General features: G+C 34.0%; 3 protein-coding genes across 4 annotated transcripts; 1 reads left to right on the top strand and 2 right to left on the bottom strand.

Moving 5' to 3' along the window:
- Nucleotides 1-1,190: 1,190 nt before the first annotated feature.
- On the bottom strand, nt 1,191-6,192 carry LOC132164235 (uncharacterized). Its single transcript, XM_059574701.2, has 4 exons — nt 5,898-6,192; nt 5,179-5,309; nt 2,195-2,299; nt 1,191-1,821 (listed from the first exon to the last, which is right to left on the bottom strand). Exons 1-4 carry the CDS (start codon nt 5,970-5,972, stop codon nt 1,407-1,409), a joined length of 726 nt encoding a protein of 241 aa, XP_059430684.2. The 5' UTR covers nt 5,973-6,192; the 3' UTR covers nt 1,191-1,406.
- A 4,135-nt stretch (nt 6,193-10,327) lies between these two features.
- Nucleotides 10,328-13,243, top strand: LOC132164186 (ankyrin repeat family protein). The gene is made up of 6 exons (XM_059574624.2): nt 10,328-10,479; nt 10,548-10,635; nt 11,669-11,733; nt 12,667-12,735; nt 12,812-12,861; nt 12,980-13,243. The coding sequence occupies exons 1-6, from the start codon at nt 10,405-10,407 to the stop codon at nt 13,089-13,091; spliced, it is 459 nt and encodes a 152-aa protein (XP_059430607.2). The 5' UTR covers nt 10,328-10,404; the 3' UTR covers nt 13,092-13,243.
- Nucleotides 13,244-15,923: 2,680 nt separating this feature from the next.
- LOC148583977 (V-type proton ATPase subunit e1) lies at nt 15,924-18,296 on the bottom strand. Of its 2 annotated transcripts, none has more exons than XM_088519163.1 (4): nt 18,217-18,296; nt 17,993-18,128; nt 16,566-16,613; nt 15,924-16,187 (listed from the first exon to the last, which is right to left on the bottom strand). In XM_088519163.1, exons 2-4 carry the CDS (start codon nt 18,088-18,090, stop codon nt 16,124-16,126), a joined length of 210 nt encoding a protein of 69 aa, XP_088375289.1. In that variant the 5' UTR covers nt 18,091-18,128; nt 18,217-18,296; the 3' UTR covers nt 15,924-16,123. The 2 variants fall into 2 exon arrangements, with proteins under 2 accessions (XP_088375289.1, XP_088375290.1); XM_088519164.1 differs by having other exon boundaries at nt 17,993-18,108; nt 18,217-18,286.
- Nucleotides 18,297-21,749: the final 3,453 nt, after the last annotated feature.

The following is a 21,749-nucleotide window of genomic DNA, read 5'->3' as shown; positions in this document are numbered from 1 at the left end:
TATGAGTGTACAAATTTAATAGTTGATTTGTAAGATAATATGAAGGAAATATGGGCAAAATATTAATACCAATCATTTCTCGGATTAGGATTCCTACAATACCTCATATATGCATGTGGTCCTCCATTTATAATAAATGGTCAGGATAATACCATGCCATCCAATTTTATTTTATTTTTTTAAAAAAAAAAGGAAAAAAGAAAAAAAGAATATATATATATATATATATATATATATATATATATGCTGATGTTGGCATGGTCCCCCATAGCATTTAGTGGATAGAAATGAGTGAAAACCATGCCACATCAGCTTTAGTAGATGGAATATGTGTACTTGTCAAGTATATAGCATTTCTCTCTCTCTCTCTCTATATATATATATATATATATATATATATATATAGAGAGAGAGAGAGAGAGAGAGAGAGAGAGATATGTGTGTGTGAATGAGAAAAAAAAGTGTTGTCATCCCATAAATTGTTTGGTAGTGGGTGACCACCTCCAAGGCAGAGGAAATTCAAATACTTATGACCAATTTGGCACGGTTAACATCTTAACTTCGGCTTAGTAGATGGAATGTGAGTACCTGTCAAGCATATAGCATTTCTCTATACATATATAGAGAGAGAGAGAGAGAAATATGTGTGTGAATGAGAAAAAAGGGTGTTGCCATCCCATAAATTGTTTGGGAGTGGGTGACCACTTCCAAGGCAGAAGAAATTCAAATACTTATGACCAATTTGGCACGGTTAACATCTTAACTTCGGCATCACTATTTTTCTTCATGAAGGTTAGGTAAGTAGATTAGGTGGTAGCATGGAAAAGGGTGAAATACCCCCATTTTGATTAGCTGGCAGCGTGGACTTAGAGAGTGAAATACTCCCATTTTCCAACTAAGTAGGTCCTTTTCTTTGGGTACTCTTTGTCTACTTCAACTTAACTGTGTTGACACCAACTCTCTAGGTTCTATTTTTTGTGTTTTGATGAATGTTCTATGATTTAGATTGTTTCAGCTCAACAAACGGAGCCTAATTTTCTCACATATCATTTCGCAGTCGTAAAACCAGAAGCTTTTCGTTATTCTTTGCCTACAATTGTTGAACCCAAATGCACCCAAATTCGTTCAAATGCACAAGTAAGACAAAGATGTGAAGAAGAAAGGGATATCAACGCCAGGAGAAGAAGATATTCATCACAACTGCACTGTCAAGACGTTATAGGATTAAAAATCTAAATCATGAATGCCTACATCAATCAATAATTCCAAACTACCATGTCATTATCTCACAAGTATTTTTTTTGCATTTTTTTTTTTCAAGGTGATTGTACATTATTTCATGAAGTTAAAAGCAAGGAAACACTGTACAAGGAGACATCCAGCCCACGTAATTACAGAGAAGGCCTCTATGTCCTGCCCAACCTAATTAGACGCTCCTGGTGCTTTGCTGCAGCCGCCTTATCGGCTGCTTCACGTTTAAGTGCCCTCTTTGCCCGCCGTCCTGTTGTAGCTTTCACAGCCTCCTTCTTGGGTTCTCGGGAAGAACCAGCACCAGAGTCCTGGAAATTGGATCGATGAACTGGCCTCGCTTCTTGGCGTCCTGCCCTGACATATCCATTGTCTCCCCACCTTCGATTACCAATTCGAAGAGTCGACGAGCTACTGAAGTAATCTTCATCTAAATCATCTTCCTCGTCCTCATATGGATAATAATCTTCAGAATCATCATACACGTCGTCCCGATCCTCCACAATCAAAGGTTTAAACCAAGTGGCTCTAAGAAGTAGGCAGACACTCTCCTCAAACATGTAATCATTGATGCTGTTCATAAAGATATGTGTCACTAATCGCATCAGAAATTGAAATTACTAATTCAATCCCAGACTAATCCAAAAGAAAAATAACCCCCCAAAACAGTTGGCAACAGTACGCCCACTTAATTCCGCTCTCAGCTTCTCTTCCTTACCGACCATAAATCTCTCATCAAATTTCTGTTGCCACCATTATATTTCCAACCATTTGATTATATTTTCCCCACTATAATTCTTAAAGGTGTCATTCCTGAAAACAGAACTCCCCCATCTCCCAGTAAATATTATTGCATGACCATGTCTCTTTCTCCTTAATAATGCAGGATTGAGAATATAATATATATATATATATAGAGAGAGAGAGAAGGGTCTGAAAACTCTACCTGCCATCAAGTGAACGATGGACGTTGAGGAACTCAAATGGATTTTTACACTGAGGGCAGGTTGGCTGCTGATTATATGTGGACCATCGAAGGATGCAAGTCACGCTACAAAGAAACAAATAATCAACAAAAGAACACCATCAATACTAGAATGGCATCCCACTCCTTGAAGACAACATAACAGCGTAATTTGCAAAGCTTCTGTCCTATTTTATTCTTCATGTAGTAAGCATAGAACAACCAAAATTATTTCCATCGCCACAAAAACCCTGATTAATATAAGCGTAATGCTAAACTTACACCCATTCTATCACACTCACTTCCCACCATTGACATGGCATGAGCTAAATGAAGGTATAATTTTTTTTTTTTTTTTAAAGTGGTCATTCAACCCATGCCACATCAGTCGGTATGAAATAGGTATGATAAAATTGGTGTGAAGAATAACTTCACTCTTAATATAAAGGAAAAAAGCCAAACAATGGGTCTTGAAATCCATATCCACCTCTCAATTTCTCCGAACTCTATAAATCACCATTTTCAATTTACCCAAACTTTGGACATCCAAGAAATTATATCCAACACTAAGTTTAGACAAAAGTCAAACTAAGATACAACCTCCCTATTCTACATGTTTGAATAGACTTTCTCTAACAATCCTTAATGAAAGGTAGGCAATTAGACTTTCTCTTACAATCCTCCCTATTCTACATGTTTTCAATTTTTGTTTTCAATTTTTGTTCTCTCTTTTCTTCCCATTTCTATTTTCACTAAATCCAAAAAATTGCCACTTCTCATGCTTACACCTAAAGCTTATGCCTTGACACGAGTTCCCCCCCAGAATATGGTAACAATAAAAATATATTATTATATATAATCAACAAAAGACAAAATTGTACAATACTTTTTATTAGATCCAAATAAATGAGGTTTCCAGTACCTCAGAAACTCTCCCACGTCCCATGCCCATGATTAAATTTTCTCACAAACTAAAACTCTTCCTTTCTTGGCCTTTTTTTTTTTTTTTTCCCTCTTGTGTGTGTGTGTGTGTGAGTGGATAAGTACTAAAACTCAATATTTTCGCAAAATCAACCTAACTGGAATTCAGTAATGTTCAGGGATCAATTTACACAGAGCAATACGGGATAATTCCTAAGTCATTTCATTCTTCCATTTAAGATATTCAGGAAAGAAGGTAGTTAAAATCCTCCAAAGAACAACAGGACCTTGTGTGTTAGCGCATATAGTAGTGCACATTTGACAGTGTCCTAAGGGAGGGTGGGGGGGCATAATAATAGAACAGCAGTAAAAAACCATGCTGATTAGGGTGAGATTAAATTGGCCACTAACACAGTATAGATGCTGTGAATCTCAACTATCCAGGAGAGATTACTAGAGATTACCAGCAACAAAACAAGAAGGTAAGAAATGTTCAAATTCAATAGCATCTAATGATGATTATATATATTCCTAACATGAACTGTTTACACAGTTTAGAAATTTTAGTTCTTCTACGTTGTAGACTCTAACATGCAGGTAAAAACAATTTCCAAACATTTTAGTGAAAGAGAGTGCGGGAAATATTGGAATAACAATGCACCAAGTGATCAAGATGTTCATTTAATACTAGCTCACATAATACAGATCAAAATTAACATACCTCTTATTACATTCCAGCAACCTGATCGATACAATTTTTAAACCATGTCTCAATAGGCGATACGAAAGCAATGAGGTTTTTAATTACTCTCCAACTTAAGGAATACTGTAGGCCTCATAGCATAGATGCAAAGCATCACAAATTCTCAAAACAAAAAGAAAATAAAAATAAAAATGAGAAAACGTATTCAAAAAACAATGTAAAGAATATTTAGAAGAATAAGCATAAATATGGTCAAATTTTGAAACAACCACATATAAATATCTTTGTTGCATGATTTTTATAACTTTGATTAACCAAAAAGATATGAATATAATATGTCATTATAGTGCACGTAACTAACTTTAAAACCAACATCACCTCTTTATTGTCATTTCTACATAGCACCCTTAACTACAATGGTCATCAATAATTAAATAAACGCCATCAAGCTTTCAATGGTGTACACAAACACACAAGTATTTATCAAAGTTCAGAAGGCTAATATATTTAACCACAATTCGGGAAAACACATAAGTTATACACAAATATAGACATCCAACATTCAGGAAAATACATAAGTTATACACAAATACATATTTATTTAGTTCAATGTAAAATCTGTGACTAATAATAGGCTATCAACTGTATCCTCACAAAGCCTTCTATTTCTTGACTAACTTAATAAATACTCCGAATATAACAAATAGCATCAACACAACAAGAATCCATGTTTTATATGAGTGCTTAAGCCACTGTTCATTGCAATGCCTCCCAAAACCAATTGTAATGTTGCTCTACCTTTTTCTCTCCCTTCTTTTTAGTTAAATAAGGTATAGAGTTGATAATTTCTTCATCAGTTTAACTCTGAACATACAAACACAAATCTAACGCATAGATAATGCACAAATGAAGGTAAGTGTAGAACTATGACAACCATCTGCCTGCAAACATCCTCAAAATCTGTAGCTATGCCAAAACTACTAATCCAGCATTTACAAATCACATGCTTTTAATTTGTAACAATCAAATTTAACCAGACTTGAGCTTTCAGCGAATGGAAGACCAAAATTCTTATCCATGACTGCCCTCAAAAACACCATAAATATCGCTAAATAACCGCACTCATGGCATTAGCCTTTTAGAGGAGATCTAATCAAATGAAAATCAGAATAAACCTAAAACCAAATGACTAAAGCAGAATTGCAATTCCAGTAAAGAATTCCAAGATGCATGCAAACAACCATAATCATAACTTCAAAGGCACACAAAAAGTAGCATCACCAATGCGACATTATTTCCAGAATAGTAAAGGTAAATGGATACAGAGATTGATTAGATATACCAGTAAGCATGCTCGCAACCTTTTACAAGAGCAGTCTCCAGAAGCGCTATCTTATCCAAGCATATTGCACAGATCCCACCATGATTCCCACACCCCTTTTCCTCAATCTCTGATTTACTTTGCATGTCACCCTGTAATTCCCAAACCCACAACAATCACTCAAAGTTCCATCTAAAGATCGTAATTGAATATTTTGTTTGCATTCCAAGTTTCTTCAATGACTAGAATGTGCTGCTAAACTACTGTTCGGTTACTGATAAAATACAGGAAAACAAAGGACGCAACTAAAAACTTCCAATCTTCGACTGTCTATCATTTCAGCCTCGAGAAACAACTCAACCAAGCCAAAGAAAATGATTTGAACTTTCTACCTCAAACAAATGCAAGCATTAGACACGGTCAAAGAATGCATCTCCTCACTTTCGCGCCGTTTGGTTTACGAGAAAATGCAAGAATTAAAAAAGCTTCCGCCTAGTTTTACCGAGTTTAGGACCAAACCAACAAACACCACACCATTCAGAATTCCCTCCTTTCTTTCATTTTCTTTTCCTAAGCTTTCTCCGCAACCAACACCGATCCATAAAAACGAACGGAACATTTTTTTTTCCCAAAAAAAAAAAAAATCTCAATAAAACACAATTAAACTAGATCCGCTTCTGAAAATCGCCCAATCTCAAACACCGATCGAAAGAACCAAGAACGACGAAAAAGAACCGTACCTGGTCTTGGATGGATAGCCCGTGAAGACCGTTGACTATCTGCTCACCGTTGATCTCGACGACTGAAGAACTCATGGTGCTAATTGATTTCGTTTAAGCTAACACCAACCGAAAAGAGAGAAAGAATCCTTTTATAGAAGATAAAAACAACACAAAAAAAAAAATAAAAAATAAAGAGAGAGAGAGAGAGAGAGAGAGTTGTGGAGGGAAAGAGATGCCAGAAGAATATAAGAGAAATATTCTGATTCCAAAGACGAAAGGAAGGACTGGTGTGGTACTGGTTGGGGGTTGAGGAGGGACTAGGGAGGCCTTCTTTTGAGGGATCGAAGGCCCTACCAATATTTATTTATAAAAATTAAAATTAATTAATTAAAAGAAAAAAACCTTTTTCTGTTTTTTTTTTCTTTATGTTTTCTCTGCATAAATATTTTATCAGTTTGTAAAAAGTCGTTTTTGCCAAATTTGTTGGGGCTGCTGTGTGGTGACATGTCACCCCGTGGGATTATCTAATGGCGACACGTTGTTTGCTTTCAACCTTTCATTCTCTGTCCTATTGTCTATTTGACCTTTTAATTTAGGGTTCAATATAAAATTTGTTCATGTGCGTATTGAATGAGGTGTCAAAAGGGATAAATTAATCTTTCTACTTTTTTAAGTTTAACGGTGTAAAATTAGTTTTCAATTCTACTTTAGTTAACCGAATATTTTATTTTATTTTATTCCCGGTTAGAAGCGGAGAATGGTGATACGATAACAACAACAATAGTTTCAGACGGATAGTTTAATCGGTTCGAGACCACGCCCAATGAAGTGATGATCTTTAATTCAAATTTTCTTCCCCATTTTATATAGACATGTCAAAAAAGAAAAAGACAATAGCTAAAAATATATACGCCTACTAGGCGGGACAAAAAATACCTCGATTCAATGATGAACCAAGTGCAATTTGTTTTTAGTGATGTAACGAGGCTAAGGTGGAGTCAGAGGACCAATGAAAAATTAGTTAGGAATTATTTAATAATTGTCAAGTAATGATATTATGTGAAGATGATACGCATGGTGCAATGTAATTGGACCAATTAACTTTTTTTTACATGTGGCAAACCACTCACTAACTGGACACATAACTATAATTAGGGTCGATAATTTTTTACTCGATCTATGAACTCGACACAAAATTAAAAGTTAGAGTTAAAAGTCTAACCAATTTAATTAAATAAGTCAGATTAAAGTAACTTATATAGTCTTATACTAAGTTCCCAATATAACTCAAATCTGACCCATAAACACCAATCTTGCTACCCCTAGCTACAACTTACAGTGAGTTTAAAATTCAAGTAATAACCAATTCTGGCATGGTGGGTTAGGTTGGGGTTTAAGGATATTGAACTTTCATTTTTTTTCAAATTGCCCATTTTTATTAGTAGTTTTCGTTAAATATTTTCAAAATTCTCAAAATACTCATTATTTTTTTTAAAAAAAAAAAAATTACAAAGATGTTTCAAAAATATTGTAAAGATGTTTATATATATATATAGGAAGAAGAAGAAATAGACGCTTGAATCTTTACAATTTTTTAATTTTTTTTTTAATAAAAAATAGTTGTATTTTTTAAATTGTGACAAAATTTAACGAAAAATTCTAATAAAATGAGGTAATTGAAATAAATTGAAAATTCGATACTCTTAATTGAGAGTTTTTTTGAACTCCGAGAGTACTTTCAAAATACGTAAAAGTTCAGAGAAATTTTGTAAAGTTTTTCCTTATTTTTATAATTGTTTTTTTTTTACATGTTCATACTATAGAAGGAGAATTCAAACTAATGACTTCTGCTTCATAAGATGTAGTCCTCAACTGATTGAGCTGTTATAATATATTGTGATATTATGAGGAAATAATACAAAACTATATGGGTTAATTCTAATTTGATTTTATCAATTACAATATATGCTAATATATTTCAATATATTTTAACTTGAGCTACCCCCTCGAAAACTCCTCAGTGTCTTCGTGGTTGGGGCATATATGTCGTCAACTTTGGAAACAATGACTTGTACGAAAAAAATAAAATTAAAAAAACTTTGGTAACAATGGAAACGCGCTTGTCATTACGTAGACGTCACTGTAACACTTTTATACCAAATCAACCAAAGTTTGGGACTAAAAGCATAAAGTAAAAGGAATTAATTAGAAAATAGTAATAATAATAATAATAATAATAATAAAGTAAGGGTCCATTTGGGAGTGAGATTTTAAAAATTGTGTTTTTAAAATCGCTACTTTTTAAAATCGCACACGCGTTTGGAAAAACATACTAAAAAGTATTTTTTTTTATCAATTTAGTGTTTTGATAACATTAGCATATAATTGCGGTTTCATGACCAAATTACCAATAAGGATGAACAAGACAGAGAGGATGAAGAAAAAAAAAAAAGAAAAAAGAAGGGTTTTAATATATTTTAGGTGGGTATTCTTGGTATTTTTTTTTATTCTCGTTCTAAAAAAGGTAATTATTGCGTTAAATATCTTTTTAATAGAAATCGTGATTTTGTATTAAATTCGCACTTTTTCAAATAAGCACCCTCTAATCAGCTTATGAAAATTGCAGATATTTTTGTGTTTTTAAAATCGCAATCCCAAATACCATAAAATTGCAATTTGATTTAAAATCGCAGATTACTTTTTTTAAATACGCACCCAAAAAGGAAAAAGGGGTGTCGAGCCACAGCCCACGAGCCAAACACGGAGCAAATCTAATCCCTCATTCCACGAGAGAATAGCGTGTTCGCTTATGCAACGACTAGCTGGGTTTGTAGTTTTTCACACGATCACGATATGGGAATTTTAATATTATGAAATACGACTATCTTTTGTTAATACTTTTTTCATTTTTTGTTTTAGTTGTTTATTAACGTTATCTTTTATGTTTTAGGTTGTATGTAAAATAATTTACGAAATTTAGTCTTTGGTTTATAGTCGTAAGAATAAGGTCATTAGGTTTTTCTTAAGTTTTAAATATGTTTCTACGTCACTCGAATTGTTATTTGTCACGTGTCTCATTTTAGGGGTGTTCAAGCGGGTCAGTTATAGCCGACCCGACAACCGCTAACCGATTTGGTAGTCGATTATTAAAAATCGCTAACTGCCTATGGCGATTACAGTTAGCGATTTTAAGGATAGAAAAATGCGATTATAACCGATAATCGCCTTTATATATATATAAACTATTAAATAAAACATCCAAAACGACGTTGTTTTGGAGGGAGAATAAGATGAAACCCGTAGAGAAATAGGTTGGTTCCATCTTATTCTCCCTAGTCCCTCCCTGCCTCTCAATCCCTCATTTTCGATTCTCAATCCCTCATGTTTGGCCTTAAACCCTTAAATAAGACTAAAAAATAAGCAAATTAAAAGTTCAAAACACTTTAAAAAGCTCAAAAGCCCATTTGAAAAAAAAAAGGGGGTATAACTGTTATTAAATTGAATAACCGCTAACCACTTAGGCGGTTGCAGTTGTTAAAAACCAATAACCACTAAAGTCGGTTGCGGTTAGCGCCTTAGCGGTTATAACTAATAATCGACAGTTATAACAATTTGAACACCCCTATCTCTTTTGACATATCAACCTATATGTTAACACCCCAATATCATTGTCACGTCAGCAAGGTAGAAAGGCATGAAGGGCAGCCTCCGTGTTGGGCAGATAATAAGGATTTTTGAAAGTGTTTTTAAAACATCTTTATATAAATGTGGGGGAAGTTTTATAACAAGTGTTTTGTATTTTATTTAAAAATATATATATATTTTGTATTTTATTTTAAAAACGGTGTTAATGGTGAGAACCATATATAAAAAGTAAAAAATTATTTGAATGACTTTCTTTATGTTATAACTTAGCTAGTAATAATAAACAGAGACTTGAGTTAATCAAAATAAAAATAAGATTATGGGTATCTAAATACTAGCATTTGATTATAACAAGAACCACATTTCATTATTTGGATGTAACAAATAAGATAAGAGTAATGCTTAAAAGCACACTTCTGTGTCACTATTGTCTGGCATTTGACATGATGAATTAGGCATCAATAAAGAGCCAAATTATGAGGATCTCTCTTTAAGTTAGTTTGATAATAATCATGTGATATTGCTTATGTCTGAAAGAGGTAGCTCAATTGACTGTAGACCACGCCTAATGAAACAGAGATCATTAGTTCGAATTTTTCATCTCCCTTCCCGCCCGAACCAAGGAACTAACTAGACGCTTATAGTTAGTTACTTAAAAAGAGAAGAAAAAAAAGTTAGTTACTTAAAAAGAGAAGAAAAAAAAAGAATGCAGCAAATTAGGAATTTTATTCGGTTCGTGCAATAAAAACCCTAAAAACATAAATAAATCTACTTTAAAGTTTAAACAAATCAATTCATTCTAAACTCAACCTTTTTCTCAAGAATTTTTTTTGTAATTAGTAAACCCTGTCTACTTTGAAAATTGAGGAACTAGGGATAGATGGGGACGGAGGCAAACACAGCAGAGCAGACGCCAACAGAAACGACGCCGGAGCATGTGGAGGCCTTGCTTGAGGTACAACACCACTTCCATTACTTCTGGTTGAATTTATCTGGAGTATTAAAATTGCACGACTTTCACAGGCTGCTAGATATGATGATCTCGACGACGTCGTAAGCCTAGCCACCGCCGGCGTTCTTCTTGATTCCAAGGACTCACTTGGCCGAACAGGTTATAACCTTATTGCATAGTTTTTGCCTCTCTGTTTCTCGTTGCTGTGTTCTAGCAGACAACGATGTCTTTGGAGAAAAACCTGTGATTTATTGTGTAAAAATAGAGAATTTTTTTGCAAGAAAGAAAGAATTTTGATGATCGTTTTACTCAGGTTGAAGGATTTCATTCTTAGGTTGTTTTCGTTATCCCAAAAGCTTCCAAATTGTCAGCAATGAGTTCCTTAAAGATCTAGATTGAACGTATGAACATTCTGTTCCAATCTCTGAAATTACGCCTAGTGTTGCCAGTTACTGGATTTTAGTTTTATTCCTCAAATTTGCTTCAGGAAATAGGTAGCGCATACTTTCCTTCCAAGTGAAGGCAAATCCATACCCTAGAAATCACATGAATCAAATGATTTAGTGGGGATCGTTGTTCTGCTTGAAGTTGATGGTATTCGAAGAAGAATTTCAGTGGATTTGAAAATAAAGCTGGAAAGTCAACACAATTTACTGGTATAGCTATAGCATGGTGGTTGCGAATATAATTAAGAAGTTTGCTTTGAGCTTGAGCCCCTCATTTCCCAAATTATGCATTTTTCTCAAAAGAAAGTTGAGACTGCATGGTTTAAGTTGATTCATGCCCTTATGAAATGAGATCTGTGGATTAGGTAAATATCTTCTTAATGTACCCATGTGCAATTGGTGGGGCATAAATTTCACATTGCACAATTTTGGATATTAGATGCATGACATGTATATAACATATTTATAGATAAGAGTTTGAAACAATAAAAATATGTCCACTACCTTTTGTATATAACATTTTGTCATGTTAGTGCTTAAGTTTAAGAATTATCTTTTCTAGTTAAGGTTTTCTACTATTTTCCTTTAGATTTTGGTAAAATTTCCCTTCTATTCTAAGTTGAATTTCAAAACTTTGTTTGCCATGATACTTTTACTGTATCCTTTGTTGACGATGAAGCTGTTCTATTCTGCTAATCAAGGATCTATCTATGTTTCACCCAAGTCCTGCTGATATTTGATTGCAGCACTTCATATGGCTGCAGCTAATGGGCATCTTGACATCGTAGAATATCTTGTCAACAGAGGAGTGGTAAGTAAGCCATATTACAATTTTTTTTTTCTTTTGTTTATCATTTACATACTTTAAAAATCCTCAATAGACTGATATTTGATAGTTGGTAAATTACAAGTTTTGTCTTTTGATGTGTTCATTATGTTTAACTTGTTGGCACTGTCTTTGGTTCAACCCTTTATGTTCAAGCTAATTATTGCCTGCCATATCATACAAAAACTCTCTACATTTTTTTGCTCAAAAATAAATGTTTTAACTCTGTTTGTTTTAGCACAAATTATCTGTGCTTATATTACCCTATGTTCTCAACCTCTGATTCCTGAGTTGCAGCTTTGATGTAAAATATAGAAAAGAAAAACATTTGGTGCTTGGTTGGCTAGGTAGTTCAAATTAAGGCGACAAGATCTTGACCATTTAAACTTACTGGATTTATCAGAGTTGATATTCACTTTAGAAATATGTGCTTGTTTAAGTAGCTTCCATGTTCTGAATGTTAGTTGAGTGTATCATCTGGTTGCCAAAAGACCAAAAATTTTCCTAGTATATGCAGACTGTAATGGTTATCTTACTTCTCATTTTCTTCCTCTTTTGATGACCAAAACCTTTCCAAGTACTTTGTGGAATCCTTAGTCTTAATTTTTTCAGATTTATAACCCCATTCCAACCTTGACGAGCATATTTTTGGTAATTCCTTACCCTTATGTGCAAATGAATTTTTAGCTCCCCATGAGAATGGGATGGAGGGTAAGATCCATTAGGCAAGTTTGTAAAATTTCCAATAAAGAAAATTCTATGTCTACCATGGAACTTAATATATTCTTAGCCATTGTTTTCCAATTTCATAAATTCTTACAAAGGACTGGTTACTTAGTTCCTACTCTTACTGTGGTTTATGATTGTTAAATTACTTGCGGAAATGTTAAAGAGTTTTTGTGACTTTTGTCTGAGCAGGACCTTAATACTTTCAATGAGGAGAATAATACACCTCTTCATTGGGCTTGCCTCAATGGGCATATTGAGGTAATTATCACATTCCCTATGTCTGGCAAATGTAATGCAACATTAAAGATCTTTGACTAATGTTTGTTTTTCTCAGGTGGTTAAGAAACTGATCTTGGCAGGAGCAAATGTGAGTGTTTTAAACAGGTCTGTTATTTCTAACCTCTTACTTACAGTTAGAAAGCCTTTTTAATATGAACATGAGTTTTTCTTTTTCTTCTTTTGTTTTAAATCATAAACCATCGTGGTTCCGGGTTATGTTCAGCTACGAGAAGACACCGATGGATGAAGCAGTGAGTCGGGATAAGGTGGATGTCATTGATGCAATTAACGCAGCAGTGGCACAAGTAGAACTTGCTGGTATCAGGGTTTCCTAATGTTCGACTTTCCTAATTGAAGTCAAAAGTTCTGAAAGATTTTCTAGTGTTTTTTGGTTAAAAGATTTCATTATGTTTTTTCTCTTATAAATTAGAAGCTTGTAATGTGAAATTTTTGTTCAAAGCTGTTGAGTCTCTACTGGCTCTTTGCATATTGCTGATTTAGTAGTCTTTCCAACTTTCATACATCCAAACTCATTACATGTGCTTCGCTACATAGGAAGGAGAAAAACCTTTTTTATTTTTTTTAATTAAGTCAGAACTGGTGAAATAAAAGAAAAAAAAACAATGAGGTAGCTTCTTTTTGCCTAAAAGATTTAAAGGGTGTAGAACTTCTGTTGTTAACCAGAAAAAAGCATCTCACTTTATGCAAGCACAAAAGGGATGGCATTGATGGAGGAATAAAGTAAACAATTCCCTTTTTCCTTTGCATTTTAGACACTCAGTGAATCAGGCTATGTTATACTGACAGCATGCATGGAAACAATATGCAGATGCCTTCTTCTTCTTCTTCTTCTTATTTTATTTGTAAATATACCATTCAATAGAAAGGGGAGGGGTTACAAGGAACAAAAAGTCCAAGAGGGGTGAGCTTCCTAATAACAAACTCATACGAAAGAAATAAAGCCAAATTTGGAAACACTAAACAGGAAATAGGTGTGTTAATGACCTCAAAGGAGTTAAAAATGTCATGGTCCTTTATACCTTTAGACAAAAGTTAAGGAATGGGCCGCATAAAGGTATAGGCATCAAAACAAAAGAGAGCAATGTTATGACTCCCATAAGAGTCACAAGACTCTTAAATTATACCTGAATACCCAATAAAGAGGACACGACAAGACCCTTAAATCATACTTTAACACCCAATAAAGAGGACGCGAGCAAAGGTATGACTCTCGAAAGACCTTTTAACCTTACTCTAACAGGTGTGGACATGACCCTCAAGTGACCTTTCAACCCTACTCGAACTTTTACTAGGTAAGGGGGAAGGGGGAGGCACTGCTGAATTCGGAACCATATATGTCATCAAGAAGCGACTCACTTCAGAAATGAAGGTCTCATCCACAAGAAAAACAATCAGATTTAGGGAGACTATAACCCACAAAAACCAAAAAGAAGTATAGAAAAACAGAAATTACAAAAATACAAAAACCAACAACAAAAAGCCATAGAGGATGACGGAGGAAGACGGGCTATCTTGGGCATGCAACCCACTTGTCGGTGCTTGGAGCAAAGTGGCCGGTGGGAACAATGGTGAGAGGTTTTAACATACACTTTTAGAACTTTTTTGCAACATAACTCTTTTCCATAAAATCCTATTTTCCATCCAAACCTCATCCCTTTGAAAATTCATTTTCTTTGAAAATTATTTTCCATTTAACACATGAGAATATCATGGCAAATAGTTTCATATCACAAAGACACATGTAAATAATCAAGTGATGGTGATTTTTTTTAATAAATAATCATGGGCCATGGCAAATAATTTCATATCGCCAAAACATATATTTAAAACTTAATGCTCGTGTCTTCTAAGAGGTAGCTCAATCGGCTGGGACCACGCCTAATAAAGCAAAGGTTACTAGTTCAAATCTCCATCCTCCCTTTTGTGCAGACATGTCAAAAAAAAAAAAAAAAAAAATAGGGCTCGTAATCACTAACAAAATCATATGCACATTTTATGAATTAAAATTTTATAGATTAGTTCAATTTCCAAGTTACTTAAAATTTTCTCAATTTATTTATAGTCCATTTATTTAGCCATCTTAATAAATCATCTCTCCCATTTTCCCTCTTTAAAGACATCCATGTTTATATCCCCATTCTATGAGCTGAGACCAAAGTACCAAACCCATAATCAGCCCAATAAACAACTACAATCTTACCCATGAGGAGAAAACAAACCGACAAGAACACCTTTTTATCATACAATAAATTCTACAAGTACGCCAAGCTAAAAGTATTATTGTAAATGATTTTTTTTTTTTTTTTTTTTTTTTAACACAACTTGGCCGCCTATAGCTACAATGGTTGCCTTTTGTTTCTTTTTCACCCTTAATTGAGTGGTTAATTACATATTTACTCGGTTAGTGTTCATTGCCACCACAATGGACGATGGGTCAGGGTGACTGCTCACATATCTAATCACATCCAACAAGTGTTATCCAATATTTATTTAGCTTTATTGTGTAGTCGTAGCTGTTCTTAGTTACCATGCTTTTATTAAGAAAAATTAAAGAAAGAAAATAAAGAGATTAAAAATGCAATTAACAAAAAGTGGAATGATTTTGTTTATTAAGGGCTTTGTTTTTTTTAAAAAAAAAAAAAGAAAAAAAGAAAAAAAAAGAAAAAAAGATAATATTAGTTATGATCGTGAAGTTCAAAGCTTTACACAGAAAATGTATTATGAAACTGGGTTATCAAATCTCTCATGAAAAAAAAAAAAAAAAAGGAGGAGATCGAATGAATAGGAGCCATCTTCATCGTTAATTTTCTCACAGAATTTTTTCACCGGATGCAAGCCAAACTCATCGAAAACTTATTCGCAGAATTTTAGAAATTCAATCAAGTTAATAAAATATCATTCTTGATGCAATATCCTAACAGATCACATGGCCAACCAGAGTGCAATTGAAAGGTGTATACCGCCACTCTATCTATTTCACATCCTACTGTCTTCTTGTCTGCTATCTCCCCCCCTCTTTCCTATGTCTCACTCATTGCCCCCCACACCTCATATTTGTTTTTTTTTTTATAGGTAAAAAAACACAGTAAATCTAAACTACATATTTTTACTTTTCACCATCAGATGGAACGATTTCTGAAAGTGAATGGAGGGTAATATAACAATTTTATTGCATGAAATGTTGAGCAACAATGCAAAACCAATTCAAGATTCATGCTCCAACAAGAATTACACACAAGAAGATACTGAATGACGCACGAAACAAAATTAGATGCTTTGCTAGCCAATCCATAACTCATACTGTTGTTTTACCAATAATGCACCGTATGGTGTTCAATACAGAACTTCATTCTCCACTCAGAATTGGGACTATGAGCGGTTTCGACTGCGCAAGATATACAATCGCCCACCTAACATGCAAAAGAGGAATACATTATGATAACAATGAAACAAATAAACATACACAAGAACAATTTTGCTCAAATTAAAATTGAGCCCAACAAGAGAAAAGAAAAGTCAGATTAATATGTTTTTGGCGTCTTCAACATAGTGTTTAACAATTGACATAATCAGTTATATGACAATAAAAGTAAAAACAATTTCCCAAGTCGAATCTAAGAGGATGATATCTAGTTGCCCTGATCAAATTACCCTGTTTTTTATCCTAAAAAATTATGAATACATGAAGTAACTTTTACACATAACATCAAATTAGATGGACTTCCAATGTTATAATACCTAGTGATAGCTGATGAAATTAATAAAATGTAAATGAAACATGCACTTACATCATCCAACAGCAGACTGTTGCCGTAATGACCAATGTTAGGTGGAAGCTGCAATGAGAAGAGCAAATTAGGCCATTTTGCACATTACCAGAAGAAAATAAAGATGATTGAAAGCACATACACACAAGTGTTTTAGAAGGAATAAAGAATAATACAAGCTACTGTCTTTATTGGATTTAACTAACATGTTTTGTCTTTGTTAGATAGTTGAGCATTTCAAATAAATTTAAAAAACCAATTACCATATTTACTCAAACCACCATCAGATGATGAGCCATGGTATTTCATTAGCACACCTACTATTCATTAGCATCTGACTAGTGCAGATAATTTGAGATATCTAGATACTATCAATAAGCGATATAATATACACAGCCAAACACAAAAAGTAGAGAATAGATACAAATATGACCTCAACAAGAGTTACTAATCAAATACACCTAGATCACACAAATCTAGATTTTTTTTTTTTTTTGGCTATAATGTTCAAAGCAAAAGTACTGCATGACAAAGAACCAAATTGATTAAAGTAAAGAAGCTACAAGGAAGGAGCACACAACCAAAAGGATCATTATGGTTTCATTTGGAAGAGAATGTCATGATCAATGACTTGAAACTTAAGATGGCCCCAGGTGGAGTGGATCTAAAAAGGATACTATCCAGCCGAAAGTTGATGGGATACAATTTCTTTGAATTGATTAAATACCGATGAAATCAGTATAATGGATGGTCTATTTGAATATAGAAACTTTACCAATACTGAATCAGAAATTGAAACTAAACCACAGCCATTTTGCAAGACCAGATCCCCAATATCTAAAAGACCAGCACCGACAAAATTAAGATCAACAGACATTCCTTAAATTCAAATGGCATTTTGTTCCATATGTCACTTGATAAACGACTCTACCACTATAACTGGTGGATTTCAAAAATAATAGTCGACAGTGGGCATTTCATGAACCCTCCAAGAAACGATTCAACAGCATCTGTCACAGTGAGAACTCCATTTTATCAAAATATGGTTTCTATGCATATTACTAATAAAATGCTCCCATTTAAGATAATGAAGTTGTTTATTACTTCCCATCAAACTATGAACTCACTCATCAAATAATTCATGAGACAACCAAACAAAACCCCAAGTAGTTTCGGCACAGATCATACAACAAAGCTAACCAAATTACACAAAAATGTAGAATTTTGAGCTACTTTACTGTTCCTACAAGTTGATAAAGGAGAAAAAGGGAAAATTCTAATAAGCTCCAATAATGATATATTCAACCATGAATTGACAAAATCAGAAGCTTAATACAATTTCCACACATCGATAACCCTAAACATTTGAGGAAGATAAATAAATAGAAAATTATATATTAAAAACACACACACACACACACAAATGAATTGGATTGTGAGAAACGTACAAATTAGTAGAGGGTCCTCTGTTGCAGCATATTCTAGTGCACAGAGACGCAATGATCCCAATCACTGCGAAAATTAAGGTTGTTACCAAGAACCCCATATCAATTTTCTCTTCGATCTAAGAGAGAAAACGAGTTCCTACAAGGAAAAGTGTGAGCTTGAATTGGATTTAGGGTTTAATAAAGCCAAAATTAAACTCAGAAACAAACCGAATACGAGATCTCACCGTGATGGAAACACTAAGACTGCTCGTTTGCCGAGAGAATGTGGGAATAGAAAAAAAGAGAAAAGCAAGATTTTTCCTTTCTTGGTTGTTCTATCTGAAGCATAATAGACGTTGAATTGGAAAGCAGATCGGGCCGGGCGGGCCAGGCCTATGATTGGCCCGAACTCTTTTGGATCCAGAAAATGCAAATTGGATTGGGCCAAGTGCTTTCGCTTAGCGTAGCTCGAACTTGCGCCAAATGTAGCCCAAGCTCAACACAACTCAGTTTTTGATGTCAAATTGGGCCTAGTTTGATAATTCCACACGTTAATGTTCGGCTGAAACTTAAGACCCAAAATTCATGCACTTTTCATTTAAATTTTTAGCAAAAAAATTAATTCATCCACACTCATTATTTCAAAAGTTTATGTTAAAATGATTAAGTATAATCATTTAATTAATATTTTAACACTAAAAATAGGTGAAATGTAGAGTCAAAGTTCGCTATATATCCACTTTCCAAAGATCTTCTTGACGTCTGTTATTCTAATGAGGTCGAGCCAACATCTTACTCAACAACTGCAAAGCATCCTGCCTGGCGTGAAGATATGAACATTGAATTTGATGCTTACTCTTTAACAGGATTTGGACTCTAGTCCCTCGTTCCCTAGACATGAACATCATTGGTTGCAAAAGGGTCTTCCGCGTCAAGCGCAAAGTTGAAGGCTCTATCGACTATTGTAAGGTTCGTCTAATTACAAAAGGATGTCACCAACAACCTAGAGTTGATTTTGGCGACACGCTGACGCATACAATCTAGTAGTGAAGCTAACCACCATTTGCCAGGTTCTCTCATTTGCTCAATCGATGTTCAAAATGCTTTCTTGAACATCAAGCCTTAGAGTGCATATCACACTCTAGCAAGCAACATTGTTGTTTCTTGATCTTCTTGTAACCAACAAATAATAGCTCATTCAAGCACTGAGTTTGAATATCACACTCTAGCAAGCAACATTGTTGAACTCAAATGGCTTCAATCAATGCTTTGTGGCCTTTCCCACTCCTACTTTGTGGTGTGATAACATTGGTGCCACTTATCTCCCGACAAACCCCATCTTTCATGCATGAATCAACCATATAAAAATTGATTTCAATTTTGTTGTGATAAAGTTGTCGCCGACACTTTAGACGTGCGCCTTTTTTCTTGCAAAGATAATTTGACAAACATCTTTTCTAAACCGGTTGCGTCTCCTCATTTTTCTTTCATAAGGCCACGCTCAACGCTGTGTGCCACATGTTCATTTGTGGAGGGGTAATGAGTAATCTCCAGCCCACCACCAAATCACAGAATCATTCTCACAAGAAAACCACTCAACAACTCACAAGATCTTTTCTACAAGAAAACTCACTCATCACTATCAGCTCATAAGATTCCCAACAATTAAATAGCATCCTCATTGACAACAACCTTACCATTTCTCAATCTTTATACCAAATGTAAAAATCCCACCTAATCTCAATCGCGGATGTCTATAAAATCACTTTGTAAATCAAATGACAAGATGTGTCCAAAACCAATTCAGTAAAATACCTTAGATCTTTAGACCACAACTTTCTTTTTTACTTCTTTTTTTTTTTAAAAAAAAAAAAATTCACTGTTTCATACTTGCATACTATGAATAAACTTTTAAATGGTAAATATTATATGTGAATTTTTAAATGCTTTTTAGAAACGCTTCGAACCATGTGTTTGGAAGTATTCTCATTTACTCTCTCATTCTCTCCTCATTAAGAATTTATAGCAGAAAATACCCCATTTGAAACCCTTTTTTCCCCATTGAAAAAAGGGTTTTTTTTTTTTTTCTTCCTTCTTCTTGTCATATTCTCCTATGATTCCCTTCACATATATTAGCAAGTAAAAGCAATTTTTCAAGAAAGCACATTCTTGGTACATATATTACAGATATTTATATATAAGCCAAAGTATAGACAGACACTTTTCACAAACACCCTTGGCATGCAGTTGGCTCCACTACAAGGAGACAAAAACGAAGTATATCAACTTTCCACCTACTTCTCTGAAATTTGGTCAATTTCACTGACACCAACCTTGTTCTGGTTTAGCTAAAGATCTGATGAATATTAACATGATTCCATTTTAGCATTAGCCAAGGCTGGAACTGGAAGTCAAGAAGATCCGTACGTGCATATATATACAAAAGCAGATTCTTGACCATTTACAAAAACTTTCCTAGGGAAATATGGGGTTTTATTTTTTATTTTTTGGCACATTCTGGTCTGAAACCCTCTGTGCAATGACTTTTATTTACTAGGAAAGAAGCTCCCAAACCATTTATAGAAACTGTCACCATGAAAATGTGAGATTAAGCAACAATCAAAGTGACTGAAAGAATCAGTGTCGTCACAGGCACACCTCAATTTTCTTGAAAGCCTGATCAAATCTAATCAAACGCTTTATCACAAGTTGCCTAGCAAAGTACAAAGGTGGCAGATTCAAGCCCAGCTGTGTGAAAGAGAGAGAGTTGCAAGAGGATTATTTTATCGTCTTAATGTTAATATTTAGAAAAATAATAAGCTTACAACCACATTTTACAAAAACAAAACAAAATAAAATTTACAAACTAATGTGATACAACATAATTAATTAAATTTCTCAAAATTTGAATTTGTCTCATATCCAATCATGTTGTGCCACATGAGTTTGTAAAAGGTTTTTTTTGTAAAATGTGTTTGCAAGCCAAGAAATGCTTCAATCTAATAAAAACTCCACATTTTACTCATAAAAGTCTACATGACAAAATGCCACATCATTATTTTTTTTTTTTAAAAGAGAAAGATAACCAAAAGATAATGATGTGGCAGTGTGTAACATAGACTTTTTACTGACAAAATATGAAGTTTTATTAGATTCTTATCTCAAGTAAGCCTGACATTCCTCTAATTATTCAATGATCTATTTTTTACACTCATTTTATATGACATCATTATCCCACTAGGGTTTCAAACCTTCGTTAAAGGAACAGGCTTTCGGAAAGACCTAAACTTACTACAGGAATTCTAACAGAACCAAAATAAGAAATAAATAAACCTAAAATAGAAGGTAGACTAGAGAAGGGTTGTGGTATATAGAAAAGGACAATTTCCCGCAAAATTAGGTTGGAGAGACTTTCTTGAACCCGGACTATTAAATTAACATGCGTCCTTAGAATAACATACATTTTTAATTCTCACATAATCTGAGGTCAATGGATTGGGTTGCAAATTTCCTACAACCCAATATGCAAGGTAGAGAACTTTGTCAAAAAATGATCATATAATTTTGAGTATCATTGTTGATTGCATCTTAGTGCACCCATCTTTCTCTTTCTTTTTTTCTTTGCATTTATTTATTTAGGGCTGAATAAGGGCTATTCACTTGCCACTAAACCAAAAAATAGTAAAGAAAGAAAATGCTGCACTAAGACCAGAATCCACGATTCAAGGCTTTTGGCTCTTGAATGGCTTCATACAACCATCGAGAACAATTTCATAGC

The sequence above is a fragment of the Corylus avellana genome, chromosome 8, assembly GCF_965113065.1.
Source record: "Corylus avellana chromosome 8, dhCorAvel1.hap1.2, whole genome shotgun sequence".
Classification (NCBI taxonomy): Eukaryota; Viridiplantae; Streptophyta; class Magnoliopsida; order Fagales; family Betulaceae; genus Corylus; species Corylus avellana.
Note: the sequence above shows the minus strand (reverse complement) of the source record. Positions and strands in the feature narration are given on the sequence as shown.

Bases quoted from the DNA above. Each gene is read 5' to 3' on its own strand.
- LOC132164235 (XM_059574701.2), bottom strand. From the start codon at position 5,972: ATGAGTTCTTCAGTCGTCGAGATCAACGGTGAGCAGATAGTCAACGGT. The intron at 2,300-5,178 runs GTATATCTAATC...GTTTCTTTGTAG, and splicing joins GGTTGCGAGCATGCTTACTG to CGTGACTTGCATCCTTCGAT. The intron at 1,822-2,194 runs GTAGAGTTTTCA...CTTTATGAACAG, and splicing joins CATCGTTCACTTGATGGCAG to CATCAATGATTACATGTTTG.
- LOC132164186 (XM_059574624.2), top strand. From the start codon at position 10,405: ATGGGGACGGAGGCAAACACAGCAGAGCAGACGCCAACAGAAACGACG. The intron at 10,480-10,547 runs GTACAACACCAC...CGACTTTCACAG, and splicing joins ATGTGGAGGCCTTGCTTGAG to GCTGCTAGATATGATGATCT. The intron at 11,734-12,666 runs GTAAGTAAGCCA...TTGTCTGAGCAG, and splicing joins ATCTTGTCAACAGAGGAGTG to GACCTTAATACTTTCAATGA.
- LOC148583977 (XM_088519163.1), bottom strand. From the start codon at position 18,090: ATGGGGTTCTTGGTAACAACCTTAATTTTCGCAGTGATTGGGATCATT. The intron at 16,614-17,992 runs GTACGTTTCTCA...TTCTCATTGCAG, and splicing joins AGAGGACCCTCTACTAATTT to CTTCCACCTAACATTGGTCA. The intron at 16,188-16,565 runs GTAAGTGCATGT...TTTGCATGTTAG, and splicing joins ACAGTCTGCTGTTGGATGAT to GTGGGCGATTGTATATCTTG.